Source organism: Letharia columbiana (assembly GCF_014066305.1).
Source record: "Letharia columbiana isolate WasteWater2 chromosome Unknown Sc0000045_s0, whole genome shotgun sequence".
NCBI classification, from domain to species: Eukaryota; Fungi; Ascomycota; class Lecanoromycetes; order Lecanorales; family Parmeliaceae; genus Letharia; species Letharia columbiana.
In genome coordinates this window covers 350,147-377,091 of record NW_023501089.1, presented here as the reverse complement: position 1 = coordinate 377,091, position 26,945 = coordinate 350,147, and the positions used below count along the sequence as shown (strand labels likewise).

The window sequence follows — 26,945 nt, the reverse complement described above, 5'->3', positions numbered from 1 at the left end:
GTGGGGAGGAGAGAGGGAGTGAGGGTGGGCGAGGAGAAAGAGAGGAGGTAGAGGGCTATGAAGAAGAGTTCATTAAGGGCGCAAACTGTGAAAAGCACGTTCTGTTCGTCCGTGGAAATCAGCATGTTAATTGAGAGCAACAGCACCTTGTGCTAATGAGGTGAATATGTACCTTATTCGTATAGTAGAGGTGGAGCAGCTTCGACCGGTTCTCGTCGACCTTCTTGTGACTCATTCCCTTTCCCGCCATCGTTAGCGTAGCATACATATGCATGTAATGGCTAGCCAAATCTAGACTGATGAGCCCCTGGAACAATAGCGCCCATCTCGGCCATGCACTGCTCAAAAACACGAGCAAACACGCAGTTGTGCACCTATCCGTCACCATATCTAACACTGCGCCAAACTGGGTAGATTGCTCAAAGTAGCGTGCCGCGACGCCATCGAGAGCGTCTAAGAGGCAGGATATGCTGTAAAGGAGGGAACAGGTACGTGGATGGAGTGGCATGTAGTAGAGGGAGGCGAGGGCGAGAATAATGCGCGAGTAGCCGATTATGTTAGGATAGAATAGGAAAATGTTTTCTGGTTGCTCTGGGATTAAGGAAGAGCGTTTGGAGTTGGCGGAACCATTGGGTCGGCCGTTTGGGGTGCCAGCCTGCTTCTCCGCCGCTGCTGCTTGCTTGCGAGTTCGGATGTTAGGTGAGCCGTTCATCTTGGGTGTTACTCTGGTTCCAGAAGCGCAGAGTAAGATACTGGTAGAGACTCTCAAGAGACAAGGGCGTAGGTCACGAAGTGATGGACGTGTCCAGCGACTATCATGGACTGGTAATTGGGCAGTCTAACAGTCGGAGCAGCTCGGGCGCTGCGAGAACAGGCTCGTACTTGGGCCCGAAGACTTGTAGTCACCCTTCCTGCGGCTGGTTTGATTCGAGACGAAAGGGAGTTTGCTGATGCCTAGATCTCTTCTGGAGGAACAGATTGCGGCGGCTCTGCGATAAGACCTGCAGGCATCAAAGACTAGCGAAAACTAAGGGAGGGTTCAATCAGTCCCAGAGGAGTTGTTGACCTCGACACTGCAGTGCTTCCAAGTAGTATCAATGGAGAAAAGCAAGAGCTGGAGCTGAAGCCGTAGAACATCAAGACCATTTTTATTAGCTGTCAAATGAAATTGAGCTCGAGGTCCGCTTACGCTTACGACGATTGCTTGGCGTCATAATCACAAAATTCCTTACCTTAATATCCGCTCAAAGTCCGGCACTAGATGATCCGAGCTTTCCGCCAAGCCCCGCACGAGGATAAATATGAAAGCGACCCCACCTCAACACTTCCAACCATCTTTCTCCCAAATTTCCAATTGATCAGTCAATTGAGCCTTCAATATCAGAAAGAAGTTGAAGAACATTCCATCTAAACCGTGATATCCGACCCTCGCTCCTACTGCAGGTTCAGCTACTAACATTCCCCCAAAGGTAACTTGGTACTATCCCACCAAAATGGAGAACGTGGCCCTCAATCGCCTGGTGGCTTCCTCAAATAATCAAGGTATCGTATGCTTCAAAGCATGAACCGGTGTTCGAGCTCATGTCTGTACCATTGGCATCCACCTTTTTCCATTGCGTGAGAAGAGATGTCAATGCCGCAGACCCAGAGTCGTTCTGAAATTAGACGGTCAAAACTTGATTTCTTCTGGATAATACCAGCGAAAGGATCATGCTTCTCCGCCCTGTCAATCAATGACAGAATGTCTAACGGCCCAGCAGAATTATTACAATGGCTCCCCCAGTTGCAACCGAAACCCTGTCTTCCCTAGGCTCCATGCCTACCAAAGCCATCAATGGCGATGGACACATGAAGCTCAGTGGAGCCAAAACCCTCGAGGACATGGTTGACAAATGGGAGACCTTCAAATTCGACACCATCCGCGAGAGCCAGGTTTCCCGTGCCATGACTCGTCGCTACTTCCAGGACTTGGACACCTACGCCGAAAGCGACATTGTCATTGTCGGTGCAGGATCCTGCGGTCTGAGCACTGCGTACATGCTCGGCAAAGCTCGTCCCGACCTCAAGATTGCTATCATCGAAGCTTCCGTCTCTCCTGGTCCGTGGCCATCTCTTTCTCAATTTTCATTGTCCCGATCTTATCTGATAGTCTACAGGTGGTGGAGCTTGGCTAGGCGGTCAACTCTTTTCCGCGATGGTGATGCGTAAGCCTGCCGATGCTTTCTTGTCCGACCTCGGCGTTCCCTATGAAGAGGAAGGTAACTACGTTGTCGTCAAGCATGCCGCCCTCTTCACCTCCACTCTCCTATCTAAGGTCCTTTCCTTCCCGAACATCAAGCTCTTCAACGCCACCGCAGTCGAGGATTTGATCACTCGCCCCTCCAACAATGGCGACGGAAGCGTCCGCATTGCTGGTGTGGTTACTAACTGGACGCTCGTGACTATGCACCACGACGATCAGTCCTGCATGGACCCCAACACCATCAACGCTCCGCTCGTCATCAGCACTACTGGTCACGATGGACCTTTCGGCGCCTTCTGCGTCAAGCGTCTCGTCAGTATGAACCAAATCGAGAAACTTGGAGGCATGCGTGGTTTGGACATGAACACGGCCGAGGATGCCATCGTCAAGCGCACTCGCGAAGTGGTTCCGGGCCTCATCGTCGGAGGCATGGAGTTGAGCGAGGTTGATGGCGCCAACCGCATGGGTCCTACTTTCGGTGCCATGGCACTCAGTGGTGTTAAAGCTGCTGAGGAGGCATTGAAGGTCTTTGAGCAACGCAAGATAGAAAATGCTGAGTGAAGAACTTGCCTGCAATGAACAGTGGGAAGATGGTCCGGGATAGGTGGGAGAAGAATACAGGGTCCGTTACTGTTAAGGCACCAGGTGCAAAGTCTCGCGAGGATTCTACACTGTCATTATCAAGATAGGTATATAGCTCAAGAATCCACCAATCTGAGATGCGCAGTTCATTTTCGAAGCCGTGACCTGTTGAGAGCTGAAGCTATGAAGCCTAGCTCAAAATCGATGGTCTCCCAGATTCGATCATTGCGAGAATGAGACCTTTGGAAAGGGTGAAATTAAAGGATGCCTCGATTCTCCTCGCATGCCAGACCAAAAATACTCTGGTAATACAGTCATAAGCTCGTCATGGACCCAAATATAACCAAAAATCCAATTACGTCCAGCCTGGCGGTTAAACTATGCGGATCCCTGAACCTGGCCAATGCGTTGGCGCTTAACAGGCGAAAGTCAATCTCGACCTTTGACTGGCTTAAACGGTCCCTAGTGGGGCGGATGAGCCGATGGGTACGGTAGGTGGGAGTTTCAAAAGAAATATGACTCCTAAGCCAACTGAAGGATTACGATTTACGAGACCCTGGGGAATACCTATTAAATGAACAGAAGGAGAGGTCGTATATATTATTGAGGAGTTCATCCGAGACACTCAGGGGGGTAGATAGTGTCAGAGATAGGCTTTAACTGCATGCTTTATGCACGTCAATGGGGTGGGCTTCTCTTCTCCGACTTCTGCGTCATTGCCGCGGGACAGGGGCCAAAAATGCGTGGGAATGAATGGTAGCATAGAGTATTTTGAAGTATGGGTAACTTACCAATTTCCTAAGGTTGTAGAAAAGCAATCAAATCAATCATACTTTAATCATCATCATGATGATTTCCATCTCCCTTCTCTGTGGAAAGGGTCACTAGTAATACACCGATAGCTGAGAATCCAGAAGCTGAAGGAAGAAGCTTGCACGCGGCCGAGGAGCGACTACCGGTAGCTGCCATACTGTAGGCGAGATTCACATGCCGTCCCGCCTTTTTTCTTTTTTTCAATCTTGATCTGTGGCCTGTGCCTGTGGAATGCATGCACCTAAAGTGTGCCCTACAAGGTCCTTCGGCTCTAGGAAGCATTGGCAGTGCTAATGCTGGGGGCCTCCTCCGCACTACTTCGCTTACTTCTTCTTCGCTTCTTCTTTCACCATTTGCTCTTCAGCTGAACCACTTGATCAACCTGCGCCTGTCTCCTATCTTTCAACCTGTCTTCTATCTTCCAACTGTCCCGTCCCCGCGGCCTCGAAGACTTAGGTACTTCCCCCTTCCCGACCTACCAACTCAGTCTCTCCAAAGAAAGCGGCTTGAGCTGACCCTACTCAGAAACCCTCCTCTGGCAGCGTCTTCGACCTCGGCGTACTCAGAGCTACTCGGAGCACCTCTGAACAAGAAGAGAACCCGAAAACTCGTCATACCCTTGTCCAAAATTCATCCGAGCTCCTACAAGTCTACCTCAAGCCTGCCAGACCTTTCACGGGCTTGCCTACCTTCTATATAAGAGTCTTCTTGCTGTCTTAAGACTTCTTCGTCCGCCCGACTCTACTCTCGTACCTGTTGTCCGTATACAACACCTTCGAAAGCTACGATTTCAACTTCCAACGTCACCTCTACAACAACTGCACAGCTGCAGTTGGCTTCTTCTACAGCGACTCTGACACCCATTCCATGCTTTGCTATGAGTTTTGAACTACCGCAATACAGGTACGCCTCCACATTCTTATTCTGTGCTGCGTGATCTTGCCCTTTGTTTTAGCTAGTCTGGTTGCTCTTTGGGCCTAGCACAGGAAAGCCCGATTATTGGCCTGGTCACCAGAGCAGAGGGAGGGACGGATGGATACAGATTTGGTACAAGCGTGCTGCTTGGCTGAGCTTCTTTGCACTTGCAAATGCTGACATACTTATGGTCATTAGCTTTAGCCACGCGGGTGAACCTCCAACACCCACCAAAACGCCTACGTCTCCGAACTTCTTCCTGAACTCATTCCAAACACCAAAACAGGGTACGAGATTCTATGGTCCTCAATCCCCTTGGAGTCCCGCCTTTCACTCGGTGGCGAGTCCTGATCTAAAGACACCGACTCAACTGAGCTTCACGACACCTACCAAAAGCCCTACAAAGATCTCGGAGTTTAAAATACCTTCCACAGGCCAAGACCTCGAGACAGAAATAGCCTCCCATGTACATCATTTGTCACCCAACCCCAGCCTGCCGTTGCCCCCGGTAGAGCCGTCTCGCCAACTATCATCCTCTCCCAACCCTTCTTCGACCTCAGAATCCAAGCGTCGTCGCTTAAACACGGATGAGTTTTCAATAACTCCCCTGAAGACCGGCTTCGACCATTCGGCTGGTACAGCTATGAACTCGGCTGGATCAATGCAGACTCCACCTCCAACGAGTACATCTGCTTCACGACGAAAAGCACAACAAGCTCAAGTAGCTCAACTGGTTAAAGAATCTGCAGAAAAGGGCAGAAGGATGTCATTTCCAAACTTTGGAAAGGGTGAAGGCGCTTATGGCTCAACTTCTCAGGTGGAGCAATCACCGCAACAGTTCCCTGCCCTACAATTCTCCCCAGATGGCTTTGGCTTTCCAATGTCTGGTCCAGCTACGGCGCCTGTATATCCACAGAATAAGCTGTTTTGGGACCCTGAGCAAGGCGACACAATGAACATTGACTTTCCAATGGACGACACCTTTACTGCTTTCGGGATGGGGCTACCAAAAAATTTGGATCCCTTCGTCTCACCATCGGATCATGCGAATGGAATGCAGTTCCCAACCTCGCCAGCCTTCAATCTTATCAATACTAGTCACGAAGATATCGCAACGTTCCCACGTTCATCGTATGCAGAACCGCCCAGTCACACGATCACTTCAGCACGAGGGAAGTTTGCTGGAAATGTCGTCAATCCTAGCTTGCTTTTTAGCTCACCTGGTAAAGCTGCCGACGTTGCAACTATGCCCGTTGTGAGCCAGGCTATACAAGATGATGTGCTTCGGCCGTATGCACATCAAATGCGTGATGCACAGATAGAGCTTGACATGCAACTGGCCCGAAAACCGAAGAGAAAGCGAGCACCTGAGGTTGATGATTCGCCAGCGGTAAAAGCTGCTCTCCTGACGTTACGTGACGATCAGACAGGCCAATCTGGTGTTGAGCGTGATCACATTGACGATGTCATCGAAGCTAGAGCTATTGCTCGTTCCCGAAGTCGAAATTCGTACGGGCATGCGAAGGAGCGTCGAGATACTGGCTCAAGATCCCTCCAACATAGACGAAGCCTGAGCCGCATACGTGATTCTCAACGGAAACGATCCTCGGTCACTCTGACTGTTGATGCCAGTGGCAGGGCAAAGACCGTCGTGGGAGATGACACCAAACATGCGTCCAAAAGTGGAATACAGGTGGACAGTGATTCTGAAGACAGTGAGAGCGACTCGTCGTCGTCAAGTGCTGAAATGGTGATGAGCCAGCCCCAATCCTTCGCTTTCCCTTCTCAAAGGCAAAAGCAGCCAAAGTTTGGACGATTCTTCAATGATCCTCAATCACACTCGCAGCGTACGTCGTACACGTCAACGCTGGGATCGGTCAGCACAGCCCAGCCGTCATCTACGCGGCGAACGTCCTCCAATCTCCATACACAGCACAGCTCTCAGGCTTACAGTGGCGCCGGCAGGATTGAAGTGGAAAGCGAAGGTGAAACGATCATCGACACTGATGATGATAAAGGTGACGCCCAATCTGAGCTGAAGAAGGTTCTCCAGTCGAGGTCGCAGAAGAAAGTCAGCAAGCACGCAACACGGTCAGGGTCGAGGGATGGTTTTACAGGTCAGCGCCGAGCATACCCCTTGCCAGGCGGCCCTTTACACCCATATTACACCACTGGGTCCCACACTCCGGGTCATCATGCATACCAGGACCCATACAGCAACATCTCACCGACCACAATCACAGATCCTGACATGTCAACCCCAACCACGGGTCGGGAGAGCAACGGCAGCGGCGACAGTACCCGCTGCGTTTGCCATGTTACCGAGGACTTTGGTGAGGTCATGATACAATGGTGAGTCTCGCGTCTTCGTGTTCAACAGCGCAAGAATGCACTGACCCTACACAGCGAATCCTGCCGCAGATGGCAACATGTCTCGTGCCTCGGGTTTGACCCGAACAAGCTGCCCTATGTCCATCTCTGTGTCTTCTGCACAGGCTCAACCCCCAATGTTCGCGGAGGACGTGTACGAGAGCCGGCAAGGGCAGCGTTTGCGCCACCAAGCTCACCCTTGGCACATAAGCCTCATCGATACAGATGATATATCAGGCTAGTTTCTCGCTTGGCTGTGGATCGTATACGTCTCTCATCTGGTTTTCGAGCAGAGGCAGGGAAATGATTTTGTATAGGTGGCACTTGGTTTAGTATATACCCTTTAGGAAAGGCATCTTTGGAGGGCGCCATGCGCGAGGCTGGATATGCAATGTGAATCATGTACAGCTTTGATGTCAATCGTTTATATAGGTATGCTAGTCCGGTTAGGCGACAAACAAGCCAATATGTCCTTATCGCATCCAGGCGCCATGATGAACGAAACCGCATCAAAGCGTTGTCGATGTCCAAAAAGGTCTTGTCGTACCAAGAGTATTAGTCCCATTAAACAAACCCTTACTATTTACGAGGGCTAAGCCCAACGGCGGCGCTCGTATATCCATTCACGCGCAGACATCAAAGTCTACCTATGCAAAGCGCTCTCACCCCAACCGTATCCAGACGCCACGCCGTGCCATCTCCGGAGCAGGCCGGGCTCCCCGCCTACAAACAAGCCCGTGGTATCAATGCAATGCAATGCAACGTGACATTTCGTAAAATCCTGTGCGCGTAACAAAAAAAAGAGAATGCAGCTAAGTGGCATTCCCATTCGCCTCCTCTTCCGAAGGCTTGACGCCTCCGTGTGCTTCCCAGTTGTCGAGCAAGCGCCCGACCTCTTTGAAAGAGACGGGCTTCGTCATGAAGAGATCCACGCCGCTGGTGAAAGCTTCGCTCTGGTCTCTGCTGGACGCGAGGCCCGTCAGAGCGATGATCAAGGCCGGGGAGGGCCCGTGGCCGTCCCTTCGGTTGTGGCTGCGCGCTTCCTCGATGTCGCGGATGGCTCGGGTGGCTTCGAATCCGTTCAACACGGGCATGCTTATATCTGTCGCCATATTTTAGACTTCCCCGAGCTGGAAAGATGGCAGGGGCGAGGACTTACCCATGAAGATGATGTCGTAGCCATGCTCGTGGGATTCGGCGGCCTGCACAGCCAATTGACCGTTCTCAGCCGAGTCGACGAGCTTGTACTTTCTTTTCCGCATGTACGTTTCCAGTAAACGCAGGTTGATTTTATTGTCATCTACTAAAAGCAGTCTTGGAGGACGCTTGTTTCGCTCCTGGGGCTGCGCTTTAGGCGTCTTGTTCGGTGTCTCACCATTGTGAAGAGCCATGTTCGACGCCGTGAGGCTTGAAGAAGTCGTTCCGTTCAGTACATGTGCTTTTGCTGCGTCACTCAAAGGCGTCTCTGTTTCAAACGTTGCGGTCTCACCATGCTTGGTAATAGCTGATGAGTCATAGAACGATTGATCAAGCGAATGCGGGAAAGCTGTTCTCACCGCCGGTGCTGTCATTCTCGATATTAGGGGAGGACGTCTTGACTCGCGCCTCGTAAGATCACCCATAGGCCGATCGCGCATTGCGACATTCTCTTTCACAGGCGACCGAGGTGATATGGGATTTGTTTCGGATTGATTTTGCTGACTTTGGTCAGGGAATGGGAAATTCTGACCATCATTCAATGTCCCATGAATGGTGTCATTTGAAGAACCGGTATTCCAGTGGTCAATAGCCATTTGAGCATTGTCTGACTCACTCGCTGTCAAGATACCGTTAGTCTGGACACGGAGAGGGCGCAGGTCATCTTCAGTCTCAATCGTCAGATGCTCTAAATGTGGTATTGCAGTACCTGCCTCCGACTTCAAAGAACCATGCCCTCCGCTTGAGAATGGTATCACTGGAGTCAGTCCCAGATGGTAATCTCTGGCCTTGTCTAAGCACAGTCGGAGAGCTTTAGCGAGTTTGTGTGGTCCGAACGGTTTTGATACAAATTCTGTGACGGCTGGCATGTTTTGACGAGATGCAGCCTTAGAGCGGGTGGAATTGCTGCATATCACGACAGTTGGCAGGGGTGTAGCATTTTGTGTTACAAGCTCGGCCAGATCTTTCTCGTCGACGACTATAATATCCTTGGACGTCAACTCAGACAAAGATAAGCATGCCCGGAGTCCAAACCAGTCTTCGATACAAGTTTTGATCGTCCGGCCCACCTCTGTCATTTCACTCGGGAACTCTGTGGAGTGAAAAGCGTACAGAGCAATTGTTGATGCCTGATAATCAGCTTGGAGGATACGCATCGAGTCATCCTGAGAGGTCCCATCGACCGATACATCTGTACTTGGAGTGGAGACTGGTGTATCAGTCCCTGGCACGCGTGACAGTGGTACGCGAATTGTGATGTCGGTCCCCTTCCCTACTTCGCTTTGGACATCAATTGTACCGCGGAGCATGGTGAGGATCGACTTGACGATGGATAAACCGAGTCCGGTACCACTTGCTAGTACGTCTTCCTGACAGAAAGCTTCAAAAGGTCAGACAGCTCTGACCAGGGATAGGGTTTGGGTCACTCACGATTATACAAACTCGTCCGAAGATATTCTGACGATATGCCGCGGCCGGTGTCTATCACCTTGATTTCCAGAATCCTCTCTGTGTCTTCCATTGCATCATGGTTCGAAGGGCCAAGAGCTAGCTTGACAACAATCGATCCTTTTTGCGTATACTTGAGTGCGTTCCCGAAAATGTTCATAATAACCTGAGACGTGTTAGCTTCAGCACAGAATGGAGCAACGTGTTCCTACCCTCTTTAACGCCCCTGGTTGCGTAGTGAAGACATAGTTTTCGTGAGCAATGTCCAGTATAACCTCTACCGCCTTCGCCGCGCTGGCCTTGTTCACACGGGACTGATTGCCAACATGTATGCCCCGATCAAGAGCTTCAGCTTTAGCTCCGTTAGAGAAGTCGGTCGCTTCAGTCGAACTAATGTCCTGGTAGATCTGGCCTGCGTACACCCCTTCAACGACTTCTTCTGTGACTGCTGCGACATCCACGGTCGCGTAGATGTTCATCATTGGAGGCGCTTCCTTGTCAGCTATTCGGCGGTTTGCCGCTCCTCTTGCCCTCGACCCTGGCTTGCGTACGTTGCGCCAATTCCTCTCGAACGAATTGATTTTGCTGTAATCGAGGATGTGGTTGATGGTGTCCAACAAAGTACGGCCGCATGAGGATATTGTATCGACCAGGCTGCTTTGGAATGCATCTGCTTCGGTGTCGGCCAAGAACTCTGCGCTAGCAAGTATGCCATGCTGAACACTTTTAGCGGATCGTCCACAGTGAGTGTAGCAATAACTTACTAAGGGTGATCGAAACTCATGAGAAATGGATCCTATGAAGTCCGCTTTCTGACGGTCTGCCGCGATCGATGCCAGCCGAGACACTTCTGCCATGACGCTGTTTCCAAAAGCCATGAAGAAACTGAGCTCCGTCTCCCGTGAGAAAATTTGACGACTAGAGGTAGTCCACGCAAAGCCACCAGTAAACCAGCGGCTTGAAGAAGCATCCCATAGACCGGAGAAGATCAACTGGCGAACACCCGGAAAATGTTGCTGAAGAAGCACGGCCTCGATCTGCTTCCTATTGGCTCGAATTTGTCTGCTACCTTCAGACTTGGTTCGCTCCCTAGGAGATAGGGGCTCCTCTTCCGAGGATGATAAGCTACCGTCTCGGTCAAAGGACCACAACTTCCCACGAGGATACCGGGCGAGCAAGCTGTGCAGCAAAGTCTCATCGACGGGTTTGAAGGACTTCGTCTCAGATGGTTGGTTCTCAAGGAATAGATCTGATTCAGGCGTAGAGTAGCTGACAATCTCAGCGGGTCTTTGGGATTTTCGGTCATGGGAATCGCGAGTCTCTGTACCATGCCGCGATGTCGCATCGAAATACACTACGCCTCCTCTTTCGCGGATCTCTAGAGATTCGCAAAGTATGTTTGCTGCCCTTGCAAATGTCATCCGATGACCCGTGTCCACATTTCTACTGGTCTTGCCAAAATCCGAGTCCTCTTGAGAAGAGTCTTGATCACTATGGGTCCCATTGTTGCTCATCAATGGTTTGTTCCCGCTATCAGTTCTCTTTTTTGTCAGTCCGCCGTCGCTGTTAGAGCAGTTTTTGTGAGCCATCCCCATCTTGTGTGTCAGGTCATCTAGCACTAGCCTGCTCTTTCCCTCCACGAATGCGTTCATACCCAGGGAAAGCCTCATCACCTTCTTACGCTCGTCGGCCTCCATAGTAATCTCCATATGCTTAATGACCGTCTGCGCAATAGTAGCGAGGAATAGCTCATGATCATTGCTTAATTGAGGCCGTGCCACATCATCGAGGATGAACAGGGAGCCAATGTTGACCCCCTTGTTCGTAGTCAAAGGTGTTCCCGCATAGAATCTGAAATATGGAGGTCCGGTAACGAATGGTAATCGATTGAATCGCTCGTCTTTCGAGAGGTCTGTGACTGTTAACACAGATGGAGAACAGGCCAAGGAGGGCGGTAATTCAATGGTCTTCTCGCATAGTCTCCCCGACTTGTCGACGGTTCCACATCCGAACCACAGCCCGTCACCTTCTTCTTCCGATTTGCTGTTATTCACGAGGTCCAGTGTCTTGGTAGACTCGGCAACGAAGTACTGCTTCTCTCGGTCGATCACGCTTTAAGGAAAATCAGCTCCACATTCCGCAATCGTCGTGGAAAGCCCACCTGATCATTGCCCTCTTCGCGTGCAGTCGGAGGGCACATAACTGTGCCAGAGCCGTGAGGGTGGTGTTAGGTGAGGATGCGGCATGGACGCTGAGAGTCTCTTGTTGCTTGGGGGACTCTGGAGGCTGGAAGTAGCGGTAGAGCTCGCGCTCCCTGATGCTGTTGACTTTCGATGGACTCGTCTCCAGACTTGCTAGCGTCGCCATCGTTTTTTCCTGCTCTGCTTAGGACAGGATCATCGAGCAGACGCGCCTTGGTCTCGATTTCCTTCCATCTGAAGATAAATCGGTAGAATTAGGATTCTCCGAATTCGTCAAGTGCGGTACAGGGTAGGTCCGCTCCGCTCCGCTCGGAAGCACCGACGAGGTTCAGTGTGACGTCGACAGGCTATGGTGGAGGTCCGGTAAGGGCGAGAGTGCTCAATTTTGAGACCCTGTTGACCTTGAATCTGGAACTCGCGGATTTCTGGGCGAAGAAGGGTCCTGTCTTGGCACATACAGGTATTGGCACTACTAAACTCCGCATTTTAATCTCCGTCCTCTGTTCAAATTAAAGTCCTACAGATTACGAACGCATTACTTGGCTCATGAGTATTTCCATACCATACTGCACTCAACCATGAACTCAGTTGGGACGTCGCAGCCGAGAGCTTTATTGAAGCATGCATATGAGAGAGTACGTCAAAAAAACTCTGGTTTTTCTATCTTGGAGCAGCGAGTACTTAGTAATGTAAAGCTAATGTTTGCGATGGTTCAGTTATCCGATATTTCAGACCACCCCCCTTCAGGCTACGTCTTTGTTCCCAAAGGAGACGTCTACATCACTCGACACTGGTATGAAAGCTCAAAATTTTGCACGAATCCCCGTCTAACACTGAACAGTAGGAATCTGACGAGTGTGTCTGGAAGATGGCTATGGATTGTCTATGTAAGATCACCAAAATCACGCGTCATCCACAGCTTACCGCTTGCAAGGACCGTAAAACAAACGAAAGACTGGGGATCCACTGCTTCCAGCAGATCGTCGAAGCAGTCAAAGAAGACGCTGCTGGCACTGGTACGTTCATCTTAGGGTCATCCCCCTCTTCCTTGTGCTGGAACCTCAAGCCCGGCACATGTTTCAGAAACTGAACACCTCACTTGCTCACTGTCCCATGTCCTGGCGAACTGGGCTCTCGCTTCCTTGGCAAAGAACACCGGAATCAGGCGTACTCCTCCGGACCCTCGCCAAAATTCGGGTGATCGCCTTTCGATGGTGACCCTAGCTTTGCTCCTGAAACGAGAGCCCTGCCAGGACATGAGAGAAAATCTTTTAAGCTTGTCACTTAGAACAGCGAGTACTGAATCCGAGTCCCCAATCAGAAGAAAAACGCCAAAGAGCGGTAGCAGCCAAAGACAGCCGCGACCACGAAAAGGCTCACAAGGTGCTTCTTGAGTTCTTCCCTAATATACCCGAGGGCGCTTGCACAGAGATCCTAGGGCATGGCTTCCAGAAAGGAAGCGGTCGAGTAGGACGATCACAAATCCTAGAAGATCAATTGAAAGTCCACCTGGCTGTCAATGCCCACATCCGACATCGTCTGACACAGTACGACTCAATACTAGCAGCCAATAGGGGGCAAGATGCGAAGCTCGCAGCAAGAGAAATGGTGTACGGTGAGGTCCGGGCAATCGCGGACTCATGGCGCGCGACGAGCTCTCAAACCTGGAATTCGAACTCTCGGACATCAGTGCCTAGAGGTTCAGCAGCAACACTTGAAGCCAATCGGCAACGGCGTACCCAACAAAGCATAGCACAGACCACTCCTGCCAATGAAGCGCAAGTCCTTGAAGAAGCTCTAAGCGGACTGCATTTGAACGAAAATCAACGCGAGGTGGGGGCACGAACGGAGGCCGCCCAACGACGTGCCCAGAAGGTGGCACAAAAATTGGCCCGCAAAGGCCGTTTCCGGGAGACTACTCGAGATCTACTCCGTCAATATGAGCTGGATCCGAGCATTGAGATGACCAAGAACAAGAAAAAAGGGGTCCTCCGCCTGCAGATGGAACAGAAGGAGAGGCGCGGAAAGGGCAAGTATCCACAAAAACTGCACGAAAGACAGAATCCAAACCCCACAAACCCAAAGAAGCGAGAAGGATACAGGAGACTGAAGATTACTGCCAATGGTGTGGAATTAGAGCCCAGAGAACTTGACAGATACGTGCCGGATGATGGACCAAGCGTTGAGCAACCTCACAAGCCCCGTCTCCTAAGAAGCAACTACCGTAAACCTGGTGACACTCCTACAAGTAGTGGCGATCTTGGTGATACGCCTGGCGATGGCGTGCAGTTAGAGGCAAGGCGACATGACAGATACGTGCCAAATTATGGCCGGAGTCCGAGCATTGATCCACCTCGCAAGTCACGCTATCCCTTAAGGAGCAGCCACCAAATGACAGGTGACCTTGATGCCAACAATAATAAGAGGCTAGGTCTCATCGAGGAGACCACAAGCGAAGGGAGGCTTTTGGTCGAAGACTCGGAGTGGATGGACATCGACAACATATCCTTGAGGACTGCCGGGGTGCATTTGGCATGATCAGGGACGAGGTGTGGACATGATACCAGTCATCAGGGAAGGCACCGAGCATTTGAAGCAATGATACCCAGGTGGTGGATCGATATGCTTCGACAGAGACCCATCGAATGAGTGGGCATACTTATCTGTATTTGTACTATTGATCAAAAGCAAGTCCCATAGAACGAGGAACTTCCCAATATTATGTTGCTCTTTTTGCCATAGGGACTAAGGTGGGATGAGGAAAGAAGAGAGGTAAACTTAAGCTTCCAACGGCGCTGATGTCAGCTCCAATTGGTCTTAGCCGAAGCAGTTGCCGGGATCTCTGATTGGCTACCAAGCTCCTCGGCTCCATTTCCAGTATCAGAGCTCATGAGCACCGAGTACAGCTTCAGACTTCTCCATCTTTCACAATGTCCTAATGGTGCACACGTTGCCTACGCTTTCTTCCCAAACACGAAGCACGATGGCCTCCGAAAAGCATTCCATCCTCTCTCTACCCTACTCCACCCGCGCCGAACAGCCCAATACGTCCCCATTAGCGACGTATCTCCTCAGCCTCATCTCCATAAAGCGCTCCAACCTCTGCGTATCCGCAGATGTCCACACTACATACGATCTACTGAGCGTGGCAGAAGAAGTCGGTGACTCCATATGCGTGCTCAAGACCCATGCCGATATCATAGACGATTGGTCAGAGAAGACCATTCGAGGCTTGGAGGAGATATCGAGAAGGAAGCATTTCCTGCTCTTTGAGGATAGGAAGCTTGGAGACATTGGAAGTAGGCAATTCCCCACCCTACACCGCCTATCTCCTCCGTTTGCTTTACTCTCTATGTTTCCTTCAATGGCTGACGCTCTCAATGACACAGACACGATTCAAAGTCAATACACACGTGGACCCCTTGCAATCTGCACATGGGCTCACCTTACAAACGCTCACCTCCTCCCGGGCCCTTCCATAGTTCCCCTCCTCTTTTCCGCCGCCTCTTCCTGTCTTACATCCCTGAACCAATCTGTCGACACTACAATAACAGCCGGCACGCCCCGCCTCTCTCTCGACAGCAGCAATGCCGCAGACTCACCTGACCGACCCTCGAGCATCTTCACTTCTACCTCTGTAACATCTACATCGCCCGCCCCGTCCTTCCCCGTCGCGTCGCCCACAAGTCCTAATTCTAGCACGAGCGCAAGTCCACCGCAGACGCTGTTTTCGCACACAAGGAGGAAAGGGAGAGCGGGGAGTCTGACTACGGCTACGACGACCATATCACAGACCTTTGAGCCTACATCGCCGCGGCACCCTGTGAGTCTGATGCACTCCCTGTCTATGGGCGAAGACTCGGATGAGCCGCAAACCAAGCAGAAGGCGCTGGAAGAGCTGGGGCTCCCACCACACGCTCGTGGTCTCCTCCTGCTTGCGGAGATGAGCTCGGCGGGCAATCTCTTGACGCCAGAGTATACCAATGCATGCATAAAAGCCGCAAGGGAGAACCAAGACTTCGTGCTTGGATTCGTTGCACAACGGTCCCTGAATCAAGAAGCGGATGATGCGTTCCTCACGTTTGCGCCTGGGGTCTCACTGCCGAGAGAGGGAGATGAGCTGGTGAAGGGTGATGGCAAAGGCCAACAGTACAGGGGCCCAGAGCAGGTGGTAGGGAGGGACGGGGTGGATGTTGTGATTGTGGGGAGGGGGGTCCTGGGAGCTATGGATAGGGAAAGAGAGGCGGAAAGGTACAGGAAGGCTGCTTGGAAAGCTTATGAGGGGAGGATCGGGAGGAGGTAGCTGGGGAAAAGAGGTTGGGTCGTCTGTATTGTGGTGAGATGCCATTGAATCACAGTGCGACACTGATGGTTAACCAGTGTATGTTGCATTTCGCTGAGTACATAAGAGAAAATGCAGTACATGGTCGGGTGATATATCACTGAAAGACGTAATTCGATGGAGCGTGTGGAGAGATCCTGTCGATAATGTATATACCTGTCGACCGACTACCAACATCAGAAAAAACGTCGCTCATTGGCTCATTGCTCATAAAACATCACATCTCCTCATAATCCATCACGCCATGTCCATCCAAAAAACAAAAAAAGTCAATTGCCATACCTATACCTCCACCTCCCCCGCCCACCTCTCAGCGACCTCCGTGTCTCTCGTCCGACGGTACCTTTCCCTTTGAGCGTTTCTTCTAGAGGCTCCTTCGCCGCCTTCGCGACCTTATTCCAGCCCAAAAAGACCACATCGTCTTCACTGGAGCCACCTGCATCCTCTGCAGTTGCCTCCTTCTCGGGGGCAGTCGCCGCCTTTTGGGCTGCCGAATTGCCCTGTCCATTGCGCTTGGGACTTATGCGGGAAGGGTTTGATGCGCTAGGAGCTGGCTTTGCGAGGGAAGTAGCCACTTCTGTGGGGACAACGATGTTTTGTTTGGGCGAGGTTGGCTGGGACGGCATACGGTTATTGGTTTTGTTCTCGCTCGTGGTGGCGATGTCATGGGTGGTTTTACCCATCGCTCGCACCGCTTGGGAGGTAGTATACCCTTCTTTCCCGGGCACGAAGAGGAGCTTCCCGTCGTTGATGGAGGCGTCAGGAGTAGGTTTGTTGATCTCTGAGACGTCAAAGGCTCTGTCACTACTCTCAGCAACGTCATCTTTGTTCATGGCGGCAGCGGTGACAGAGGCTGTTTCTGGGGTAGCAGACCTGTTCATCGGCGTGAGCACGGCTTCGGTATCGCTCGTAGAAGCATTAGAGTTGTGCTCTGCGGGCGTGAGAGCCTCGTCCCCTTTCTCACCAGCAGCGAGAATGTCGTCCTGGTTGGGGCTTGCGGCCGTAGCTGCTATCTCTTCCCGGGCCTTTCTAGCCAACTCCTCCTGCTTCTCTGACGCTCTCCTTGCCTGGTACTTCGGCCTCATCATCGCCGAGACCCTCCGCGTCATCTCATACAGTGTGACCCCTCGTACATCCGCCGCCGAGATCTCAGCGATCTCGCCCCAAGGCATTTCTCCTCTGAAATTCCTTGCCGCATTGGTGAGGTAGAGACTCTGTCCATCGCGTCCGTCGATGAGCTTCTCGGGCAGCTGGATGTGCGGTGGAACAGTCGGCATGAAATGCGCTCCGTGTGCTTGTCGGTCATCGAAGAGCTGCGTCGCTTTCCACAACTCAAGGCCGAATTGGTAGGGAGAGTCGACGTTGAATTTGCCAGGATAGGCGGGTATGCGTCGCTCATCCGTGATGATGTGGTGGCCAAATTCCATGGCAGGTGCCCACGATGGTATACCATCCCCAGGATTGATGAGCAATTCGCGCTTCCGAATCTCACGGCACAGAGATTCAAAGCAAGTGACGTGCCATCGTTCCTCCCCGCGCTCACCTAGACCCCGCTTCCCCTTCTGGTGGTTCCACCCAGAGTAGAGGACCTCGGAAAGACACGCGATTGCTTTATAACTCAGCGGATTTCTCGACGGGTTGCAGCGCTCGGGTTTCTCGAGGCTCAAAATGAAGTCGCCTGCTTGAAAGACGGCGTCCTCGACTTCATCACCCGGTATCTCCGCAACCATAGCATCTTTAAACTTCCCCTGGTACTCGCTAGCGTCGGTGTTGATGTAGAGGGACTTTGGATCTCGCCCGAGTAGGAGTCAAAAAGGCTCCGAGCGTCCACGGGTAAAACGACGTTGATGGTTGGGCATTGGGAACTGAGAACGTATCTTTATATATGTAAAAAGCCTGGTCACCACATGAAGCGTAAGTATAAGCAGGGGAATGGGAACTCGCAGACAGAGGATGAAGATGAAGAATGCGGGACGTACAAAGAGTTTTCCAACACACCGGAGAAGGAGGATTATAGGGTAGATTAGTTTGTGAAAGAAGGGAAGGTTCAGAGGTTGGGGATCTAAATACCCAACGATGCCGAGGGGACATTCACACTTTGACGAAAGCGAATGATGAATGATTCAATTCAATCCTTCACATAAAGAGCAATGAATGTGGCCTTGAGTGATTGAACTCTCGACTCCTTCATTCAGACTGTACGGTGAGGTAGCTGTGACCAGTAAGCGACTGAGTCGCACCCAACCATCTTTTCAACACTTCTGAAGTCGCGACAGAAGATAAAAAGCGATTCATTGATTCCTTTCAAAGCGCAGGATGCTTTACTTCTTCGATACCCATCGTACACAACGCAGTCATGCTAAATGCGCAACTGCACAGCTCCCGTGCACCCTCGGTAATGTCGTGTAAGTCAAAACGTCGCGCATCTGGCTCCTTCATTTGCTCTTGTACCAAGACTACTACCCTTATCATCAGGTAGCGAGTGGTTCGACCCCAGGCATTTGCGGCAGTCCTTCGACTTTTCCTATATTCGCCAAGCCATATTTCCAACTCATTGCTCGCCGCCAACACCGCGATTTGCCATGAAGCTATTATGACTGCTACCTTCAAGGTTTGTTCAGGCGTTTTCGAGCGTTGCAGGAAGCAGTTTTTCGAGGCTAGTAGAACAAGCTGTGGCGGTATCGAATGGCTTCTTGTCATCTTCAGAGTATTCACCACTCCCTTCGGACTGTTCTCTGGGCCGTATATCGACACTGTCTCCCATGTCTGCCTCTTCGAAAGGGTCGATTGCTTTGCTTCCAGGCTTTCCTCGGCCTTCAAGAACAACATCATCCACGCCATCAGTGACCAAATCGCCTTTTTGATTGCCTTTCGGGCTTGTTCGGGCGGATTTTGAAATTGGAGGGCGTACAGTTCCGTGAATAGTAAGCCCGGCTGTCATGATACTGAGGGGCCTGTTGCCATCTGCAGTGCCCCTTGCAAGATGCTCGTTCGTGGCTGGAACGTCTGTAGCCATCTCGATGCGTTGGATATCATGACGCCTCTGGCCAGTGCTTGGGATTGCTGTAGCGCTTTTTGCCGATAATGTGGCCCCAATCTCACAGTTCTGGCTAAAGAGGAGGGCGTCTGAAGCCACGAGGGAGGACTTTCGTATGATATCGTCCCCAACGACTGGAGCCTTCCTTGGGCTCTTTGGCGCGGGTGTAGGCGTCGAGCACCGCACGACTGGCACCGTTCTAGGTCGAGGCTTGTAGATGATGCTCGCTTTCTCGATCTCTTCCCACTGCCTTTGCCTGTCTGCTCTCTCATTTATCTTGCGATGACACTCGGCTCTTCTTGCATCCGCCGCAGACTTTTCCGCGAGCTTTCGGGCAGCGCTTAGTTGGGCTTTTAGCCTCTCATGGGCCACTGCACAAGCATCCAGCTTGCCCAGCACCTCAGTAAGGCTGCAATGATCCACCTCATCGCTCGAGATCTCGCCAACGGTATTGTCATCGAACAAACCCCTGTAATCTTTGTCTTCTGGCTGAAGGTAGATGGCTTTAGGGTACCGCCCAGGCAAGTGTTGGATCATAACTGTCCGACCAGGGGTCTGTGTCAAGACGTAGTCGGGATTGGCGTCACAACAATTCCATAGCCACCGCGCTTTCCAAAGCTCGAGGCCGTAGATCTTGAACGATCTCAATGTGAATCTTCCACCGCGACTCGGGATGACACGCTGGTCGCCAATGATCCAGTAGGCGATCTCAAAGATTGGATGACCCGGTAGAAATACGGCCTGGGGGTCTTTGCGTTGCAGGCGTCGACGATGCTCTTCAAGCATTTTCTCGAGGCACCCTACGCAGTACCTTTCCTCCCCGTGCTTTCCAAGCCCGTAGAGACCACCACGACCCTTTGGAGTTTGCTTGGTTTTTCGGAGATTGGCCGCAGGCTCGTAATGTAGATGAAAGTGCTTTGGGTCGGAGCACTGGCGACTTTCGAGGTTGACACAATGTGTGCCAGGCGGTATGACCGAGTCAGGGTGAGGACAATTCATGTAACGGCAGGTAGAAGGGTGTATGCTTCCGGAAGTCGCCGGTACCTCTTGAAGCAAAAGCACGAAAAATTCTACTCTATGTCAGTGATGCCGCTTCAAACCGAGCGATTGAGAGGGTTGGAGACCATGAAGGAGCTTCGCGAGGAAGTGCTGGCACTGCATTTCTCCCTCGTCATCGCGTGCCTGTTGACCGTGCGGTGCCATGGTGCTTGTCTTTCTTGCGGTAGGAGGACTCGCGCAGGAGCTTTGATCCAGAAGACCTCAAGAGCTTGGGTCAACTTGACATGTCGCGTCGAATCATCTTGGTTTAGGTGTGCCTGTAAGATGAGCGGAGCAAGGTGAAGGCGCCAAAGCCGAGGTAAATATAGAGGAGCTATGCATAAGACGACAGAACTGTGTATGCCAGTATAGAGGAAGACTTTGGTATTTGTGGTTTGAAATGTGCACGGGCGCGAGGCAAGAGACAGAAACGACTGCTTCAAGAAATGTCCGGAACAAGCGGTAGATGCACAACTAGCGCGGCCTTTGGCAACCAATCGGCGGGACTGGTCTTCGTAGCTAGCACAAAGTGACCTCTAAGTATCACGGGCTTACCAGGGTATTACAAGACTTCCATTATCTTGGCTTTGACTGTCAAAAGGAAAAAGAGGAATGATCAAGATGCAAGTAGGGGAAGAAGAAAAAAAAGATGAAGAAAAGAAAAGGAAAAAAAGTTAGGATACCCAGACCTGAGTCGAACCGAAGAGCTCTGAAGAACGCGGGCCTACCTATCCCGAAGGACTGGAGGAGATTCCACACACCATTACTCCACGAAACTTCCCAAGCTAGAGTTCCTAAAGTTAAAATTATTACCTGCTAAAGTGTTTAAATACCAATGCAATTCAACTACAGATTCATAATCATTCAGAGGCCTTGAGACCTCTAGATTATGCCCTGTGTTCAGTCATCGCATGGCTCCAAGTACTTTTTGGTCACATAGAGGTGTGACTTCCCCACAATATGCGATTGTGCCCCTTCCAGCACTGTATGTAACGGAAATGGCAAGAACTACTAATACAATGCACGACAAAGGGCAGAAAGAGGGAACTTCCCGACTGAACATGCATGATGAGCTTGGCAAGTATATAGCCTCCATCAATTTCTCACAATATCTCTGGACTGCACGCAGTACCAAGGTGGATACAGGTGTAGCTAATGGCAGCGAAAGCTGGCTCGATGAGTGCTGAGTCGCGGAGGCAACCGGTGGTCAGTATGACCAGCTATAAGCAAACCCTCATATTGTTGGGCCTACAACCTGCTGCGAGACTCTATAAGCATAACGAGGCCAGATGGGTGATTGAGAGACTCGGGAGACGAGATGAAGATGAATTTGAGGTCTGCTGATCCTGGTGCAGATCTCAGCCTCGCTTGGTTAATCGTATCTGCCCCCATCTACGCCATACAACAGACTTTTCGCTTAATTAATCCGCACCCGCGTAGAATTTCTATAGTTAATATATTCAAATCTATATTATAACGTTAAATCTAATTTAATTAAAATAAATCTTATAAACTAATTTTATAAGATCTTATTAATAAATTCTATTTCTTTAGATTTTCTAAAAATTTACGAATTAATACTCTAGAAATAGTTAAATACGCTAAAGAAGATTATTACGTTTTTTAAGAAATATCTATCTCTTACTAGTTTTCGTAGCTTTTTTTTACTACTTTAAGACTTAATTTAATTCGTTTTTATTAGAAGTTAATAGAGTAGTAATTTAAGATATATTAGATTATTAATAGTAGAATTTATTTAATAATTAATATAAGAAAGCTATTGAATGTGGGGGAAGAATCTCGATTAAATTTATTATCTCGACGTCGGCGTTTATCGAATAATCGTAGTTCGACTATTCGCTTCGCTTATAGTAGTTCGTAACTCAAAGACGCACTAGTCTTAAAGACGCGTTTTTCGCGATTTAACACTCTATATTATAATCTACTATTATTCTATTATACTATATCTTTATCTTATTTTAAATAAGAGAAACTTATCTAGAAGGCTATTAATAAGTATAAGAATAATTATTTTTATAGCGCTATAACGGTCGTAGAGTATTATAATCTTAAATCGCGATAAGTATAAAGATAGCTTTAGGGATAAGCTTCTAGAAGTACTCAAATATCTATTTATATACGTCTTATTACGGCTTAAAAATAGTTATTATATAACTATATTAATCGTCTAAATAATATTAAGTATTTATTTCGATTAAATTATATTTAGAGTACTACTAAGTATATTTTAAAAATCGCTTTAAATTCGTATTATTCTCTTAAATCACTCGATAAAGATTAAGCTATACGATTTATAAAATAATATCTTAAATATTATAAATAGAAGTAAAAATCTCTTAGTGTCGAGCGTAAGAATATATATAATATTAAGAGTATACGTATAATATATAAGAAATTTCGATAGAGCTATAAAGAGAAGAGTATATAATATTAAGATATTTAAAATATAAATAAGATTAACTTTCGAATTAGCTATAAAATTATCTATTATATTATTACTTTAGAAAAAAGTAAGTCTCTATAGTTCGTAGATTTAGATAATTATAATTATATTATATTCGTAGAATATATTAGCGCCGTAGATTAAAGTATACTTTTATTCGTAATTCTAAAAAGTACTTATATTCTATATAAATAAGATAAAAAACGACTTATCTTCGAATATTATATTAACTATTTTATCTATTAGATATTTAAATAATCGACTAATATATAACTAGCTACTATATTTTAATATATTTTCTTATTATTATTAAGTAAGAGAATAGAGAATCTTAATTCTAGACGGCTTCGGATCTTATTATATCTACGAATTTTATATATTTATCTAATAATTGAAGATCGACTTATTTATACTTCTCTTATATTTTATATATATTATATAGCTATTAGATATAAGATACTTTTAACTATTTAAATACTACTATACGAAGACTATAGATTTAGCTATATATCTTAGAAGTAACGACTTTAATAGACTCGACTTTCTCGTAGTATTTAATTAAATAAGAACTTAAATTTTTATACTTAATATTATATATTTAGCCTTTTAAAAGATTAATTTCGTATTCTATAACTCTAAAGTAATATTTAAAAAAATTAGAAATCTAATACCTCGCGCTATAACTCTAGATAAATTTATATCTTTTATACTTACTAGAACCTCTTATAAAGTCGAAGATATTATTAAATATAATTAATAATTTAAAAAACTACTTACTATTTAGATTTTTATTATTTTAAAAAGTATATAATAATTATTAATTCGATTTATAAAAGGATCTATTACTAATAACTACTTAAGATAAATTATTAAGCGAGATATTAAGGCTATTTATAAAGAGGCTATAATTAAGCGAATATATAAGATACTTTTAGAGATAATTATCTAGAAGGGAGAATAGATATCAGTAGATTAAATACGTAAATCTCTAATTATAGTAAAAGAAACAGTTATAGAAAAGACGGAGAAGGCTCTAAAGCGAGCTACTTAGGCTGAGGAAATTTAATAAAAAAGGCCGATAAGATTATTAAGGCTTATATTCGAAAGCTGAATTATAATTTATAAAAGCTAGTGTATACACATTAAGATGTATTTATTAAGATTCGAGTTATAGGTCGAGATTTATATAGAATTAGAAAGGAATAATAGATTTTCGCGTCTTTGAGACTAGTGCGTTTTTGAATTGAGGACTACTATGAGCGGGCGAATAGTCGGACTACGATTACTAGGTCTCTTCCACGGCCCTTGAGCTTGTCCATCTGCACCAGGTGTCGACAGAAGTCTGAACACCGAGGTTTACCCGGCTACCTAGAGAAAGCTGAGAATCTAATATACATATTCCTTCATTACATCACCATGGAGTCTATAGCCTCAAAGAATTTAGCCTTGCGACGCATAGTAGCTTCATGATTGGCTAGGGGAGGATTACGCGGAGGCGTGTGAGGTGTATTCATTGTGTGGTGTGGACAATTAAGAAGAATATTTAATTGTTTTAGTGGTGGGAAAGCCTCCAGTAGCCGGGTAAACCTCGGTGTTCAGACTTCTGTCGACACCTGGTGCTGGCTCAGAGCTCGTTTGAGACTGTAGATGAAGTGAGCTCGCCCCTAGGCAGAGAATAGCGCCGAGCTGATGTGCAGGGGTAATGACTGGACGTACCTCTCAAGCTCGCGAATAAGCTCCTGGTACTCGGACTGAGTATTCCGGAGAGTCTCAATTGTCTTCACAATCAGACCGCCTACGGCAACGAAGTCGCCAATGCTGAAGCCAAATGACATGCTTGCTGGGATGGCGCATCGTTTTTGAAGGAACCGTGGGCGACAATCACTGTTTCGCCTCGAAGGCAGCGACATAACTATGAGCAAAGAATCTTGAGACGACCAACTAATACGCCGATACTCTTACAATGGCTGTCTAGGCAGGTTGAATAGAAGAGGGAACTTAGAAGCCTGATGAGGGACATTCAGCCTAAGATACTTGCATTGCATCTCGCCAAGACTTGCACAGCCTTGGCGGCGAAAAATACTGCCCCCAAGCTCAGCTGGATCAGCCACCCACCCAGGAAGCGAGGGGAGCACGTCCAGACGCTCGTCCTTGACAATAGTAGAATTACTTGGGTGCTAATAGCGAAAGATATCGAGGACGAGAATCTCTGGTCTCTACGCTGTACAGACACAATAGGGCCCAACTGAAATATTTCCCACCTGGTGCCACCGTTCAAGTAAATGGGCTGAAAAATTAGCACTAATACAGAAAGCTCGGAAAGATTCATCGGCTAGACTACTTACCATGACTACTTGTAACATGGCATAGCTTAGGGATTGTAGTTCATTACCTCTGAGAAACTCTGGTGGTCTTCAATGCTTCATGAGACGCCCAGATATGACATCAGACTCTTTCAAGCCTCATTCATGTATGTCTAACTCTAGCAGCAGTAATTAAGCTATCCTGATCGGAATCCCACTTCACCATCCCCATCAGAGCCACGGAAGAAAAGGGCGTTCCTCGCCAAGTTTTATTATCGCTTTCGAAGAAATCCGGCTCGAAGCTGACCGAAGCATACCCTTGAATCAACTGGCGCCAGTAGCATGCCTCCGCCGCAGGCGTCAAGTATCGGTCCCGTAACGTTCTGACACTGTTGTCTGCAATCATCTTGGCTTTGGCTGGATTAGCGATTAGATCTTGCAACGTCTCTTCAAGATTTGACCAATCGTCGAGCACGGAGACCCAATTCTGCGCTGGCCCTGAATCCACCATTGCACCTGTGTATATCTCCCGCCATGCCAATCTGTGAGACACGAATACCGAGTGACAGTTGTGCTTATACTTGGCTCCACCGCTCCAGGACGCTCCCTTTACATCACCCACAAACATCCATCGACAGAAATCAGCCATGGGGATGATGTGGCTGTCAGGAGTATTGATGACCTCTGTGGCAACGTCTGCCCAGGGTTTGTCTTGCGCAACGCGTAATAGATCATGGCGGCTCTGGTATGGTGGCAAGATTATGCCCCGCCAGAGGAATTTCTGTGTCTTTTTTTCCCACGGCACTTCTTCCTCTATGACCCTCATATCGCGTCGTGATTTGATGTAGGATCCTATCATTGCCTCCGGCCAATCATACATCCCAAAATCCGGCATCAACCACAAGTTCTCCGTATCCGACTCAACGGGTTTTGTATATACCCAAAGGGTATCGTCTCCCTGAGCCATGTCGCCAACGTAAATTCTGAACTCACAATTCGGAAGTTGAGCTCGGTCGGTATAGGCCATCAGTGCGCGGTTTATCGCATGCAGTGTCGCAAACCCTCGCGACTGATAATCCGCGAGTCCGTCTTCAGATATTATGTACAGTTCCCCTCTGTGTATCATCGCTCTTATTGAGCTTCCGACATGGTCCCCTTCTACAGAGTCAAAGTCTGCCTTTGCGACGTGGTTGAGTTCCCTGCGAGATACCATCTCATCGATATCGGCGTAGAGTTTTGGGAAGGCTGCAGAGCATTGCCGGTCTGAGAGTCCGTAGTCGTCGCCATCTCGTACTGCATCGAATTCCCAGCTGGCAAAGAGGTAACCCCGGAAAGGATTCGCGAATTGCGGGAGGAACTTTTTCCCATAGTGCGCTTGGCTGTCCGCGCCGGCTTCGCTCTCTCTAGTTCCTAATCCTGAATAGGATATTAATAGTAGGAAGACCAGCAGACCTGCTGAGAGAGTGACACAGATGTTGCGATTCCTACCAGTCGTCAACCCGAGCATGACCGCTTTGAAGGATTACCCACGAAGGTGAATACAGGAAAAGAAAAATAACTCAAGAAGGGTGGTGACATTGTGGTTTAAGGGTTGATGTGAAGACCCTGCCACCAACATCGAATTCATCTGATGGACACGGGGCAGAATACGAGTACTCGTATTCACTAGGATTTACAATCTCTAAATGTCAATCTTTACAACTCATCGTTCCACAACATTGTAATAAAAAACTCCAAAAAACCCCCCTAAAAGACTATAGAATGCGATTTTATAACTTTATCAATTCAAAAATCATAGATTTTAAAGATTGTAAATCTTAGTGAATACAAGTATGAGTAATGGCAATTCTAGCCGACAAAATACGAACTACGCTATCCTCAGCCTTCCTTTGTGCAATCTCCAAAGTAGAATAATCGCGAACATTAGTTACGGTAAATTGGAAACAGAAGCGCATGTCGCGCAATGAACAAGATCTACTCTACTATGTACCT

General features: G+C 48.4%; 10 protein-coding genes across 10 annotated transcripts; 4 read left to right on the top strand and 6 right to left on the bottom strand.

The window, feature by feature from the left end:
- Positions 1-118: 118 nt before the first annotated feature.
- HO173_010113 (uncharacterized protein) lies at positions 119-712 on the bottom strand (the record flags this gene model as incomplete). Its single annotated transcript, XM_037311999.1, has 1 exon — positions 119-712. One exon carries the CDS (start codon positions 710-712, stop codon positions 119-121), a length of 594 nt encoding a protein of 197 aa, XP_037161243.1.
- Positions 713-1,770: 1,058 nt separating this feature from the next.
- HO173_010112 (uncharacterized protein) lies at positions 1,771-2,803 on the top strand (the record flags this gene model as incomplete). Its single annotated transcript, XM_037311998.1, has 2 exons — positions 1,771-2,098; positions 2,157-2,803. 2 exons carry the CDS (start codon positions 1,771-1,773, stop codon positions 2,801-2,803), a joined length of 975 nt encoding a protein of 324 aa, XP_037161242.1.
- Positions 2,804-4,514: 1,711 nt separating this feature from the next.
- HO173_010111 (uncharacterized protein) lies at positions 4,515-7,151 on the top strand (the record flags this gene model as incomplete). Its single annotated transcript, XM_037311997.1, has 3 exons — positions 4,515-4,540; positions 4,751-6,904; positions 6,959-7,151. 3 exons carry the CDS (start codon positions 4,515-4,517, stop codon positions 7,149-7,151), a joined length of 2,373 nt encoding a protein of 790 aa, XP_037161241.1.
- A 583-nt stretch (positions 7,152-7,734) lies between these two features.
- On the bottom strand, positions 7,735-11,935 carry HO173_010110 (uncharacterized protein; the record flags this gene model as incomplete). The annotated part of the gene is made up of 6 exons (XM_037311996.1): positions 7,735-8,024; positions 8,082-9,500; positions 9,551-9,734; positions 9,781-10,284; positions 10,333-11,680; positions 11,730-11,935. The coding sequence occupies 6 exons, from the start codon at positions 11,933-11,935 to the stop codon at positions 7,735-7,737; spliced, it is 3,951 nt and encodes a 1,316-aa protein (XP_037161240.1).
- A 412-nt stretch (positions 11,936-12,347) lies between these two features.
- Positions 12,348-14,307, top strand: HO173_010109 (uncharacterized protein; the record flags this gene model as incomplete). Its single annotated transcript, XM_037311995.1, has 5 exons — positions 12,348-12,404; positions 12,486-12,562; positions 12,611-12,656; positions 12,704-12,785; positions 13,091-14,307. The coding sequence occupies 5 exons, from the start codon at positions 12,348-12,350 to the stop codon at positions 14,305-14,307; spliced, it is 1,479 nt and encodes a 492-aa protein (XP_037161239.1).
- A 400-nt stretch (positions 14,308-14,707) lies between these two features.
- HO173_010108 (uncharacterized protein) lies at positions 14,708-16,072 on the top strand (the record flags this gene model as incomplete). The annotated part of the gene is made up of 2 exons (XM_037311994.1): positions 14,708-15,068; positions 15,159-16,072. 2 exons carry the CDS (start codon positions 14,708-14,710, stop codon positions 16,070-16,072), a joined length of 1,275 nt encoding a protein of 424 aa, XP_037161238.1.
- A 308-nt stretch (positions 16,073-16,380) lies between these two features.
- Positions 16,381-17,841, bottom strand: HO173_010107 (uncharacterized protein; the record flags this gene model as incomplete). Its single annotated transcript, XM_037311993.1, has 1 exon — positions 16,381-17,841. The coding sequence occupies one exon, from the start codon at positions 17,839-17,841 to the stop codon at positions 16,381-16,383; it is 1,461 nt and encodes a 486-aa protein (XP_037161237.1).
- Positions 17,842-18,728: 887 nt separating this feature from the next.
- Positions 18,729-20,147, bottom strand: HO173_010106 (uncharacterized protein; the record flags this gene model as incomplete). The annotated part of the gene is made up of 1 exon (XM_037311992.1): positions 18,729-20,147. The coding sequence occupies one exon, from the start codon at positions 20,145-20,147 to the stop codon at positions 18,729-18,731; it is 1,419 nt and encodes a 472-aa protein (XP_037161236.1).
- Positions 20,148-24,314: 4,167 nt separating this feature from the next.
- On the bottom strand, positions 24,315-24,485 carry HO173_010105 (uncharacterized protein; the record flags this gene model as incomplete). The annotated part of the gene is made up of 1 exon (XM_037311991.1): positions 24,315-24,485. One exon carries the CDS (start codon positions 24,483-24,485, stop codon positions 24,315-24,317), a length of 171 nt encoding a protein of 56 aa, XP_037161235.1.
- A 631-nt stretch (positions 24,486-25,116) lies between these two features.
- On the bottom strand, positions 25,117-26,460 carry HO173_010104 (uncharacterized protein; the record flags this gene model as incomplete). Its single annotated transcript, XM_037311990.1, has 1 exon — positions 25,117-26,460. The coding sequence occupies one exon, from the start codon at positions 26,458-26,460 to the stop codon at positions 25,117-25,119; it is 1,344 nt and encodes a 447-aa protein (XP_037161234.1).
- Positions 26,461-26,945: the final 485 nt, after the last annotated feature.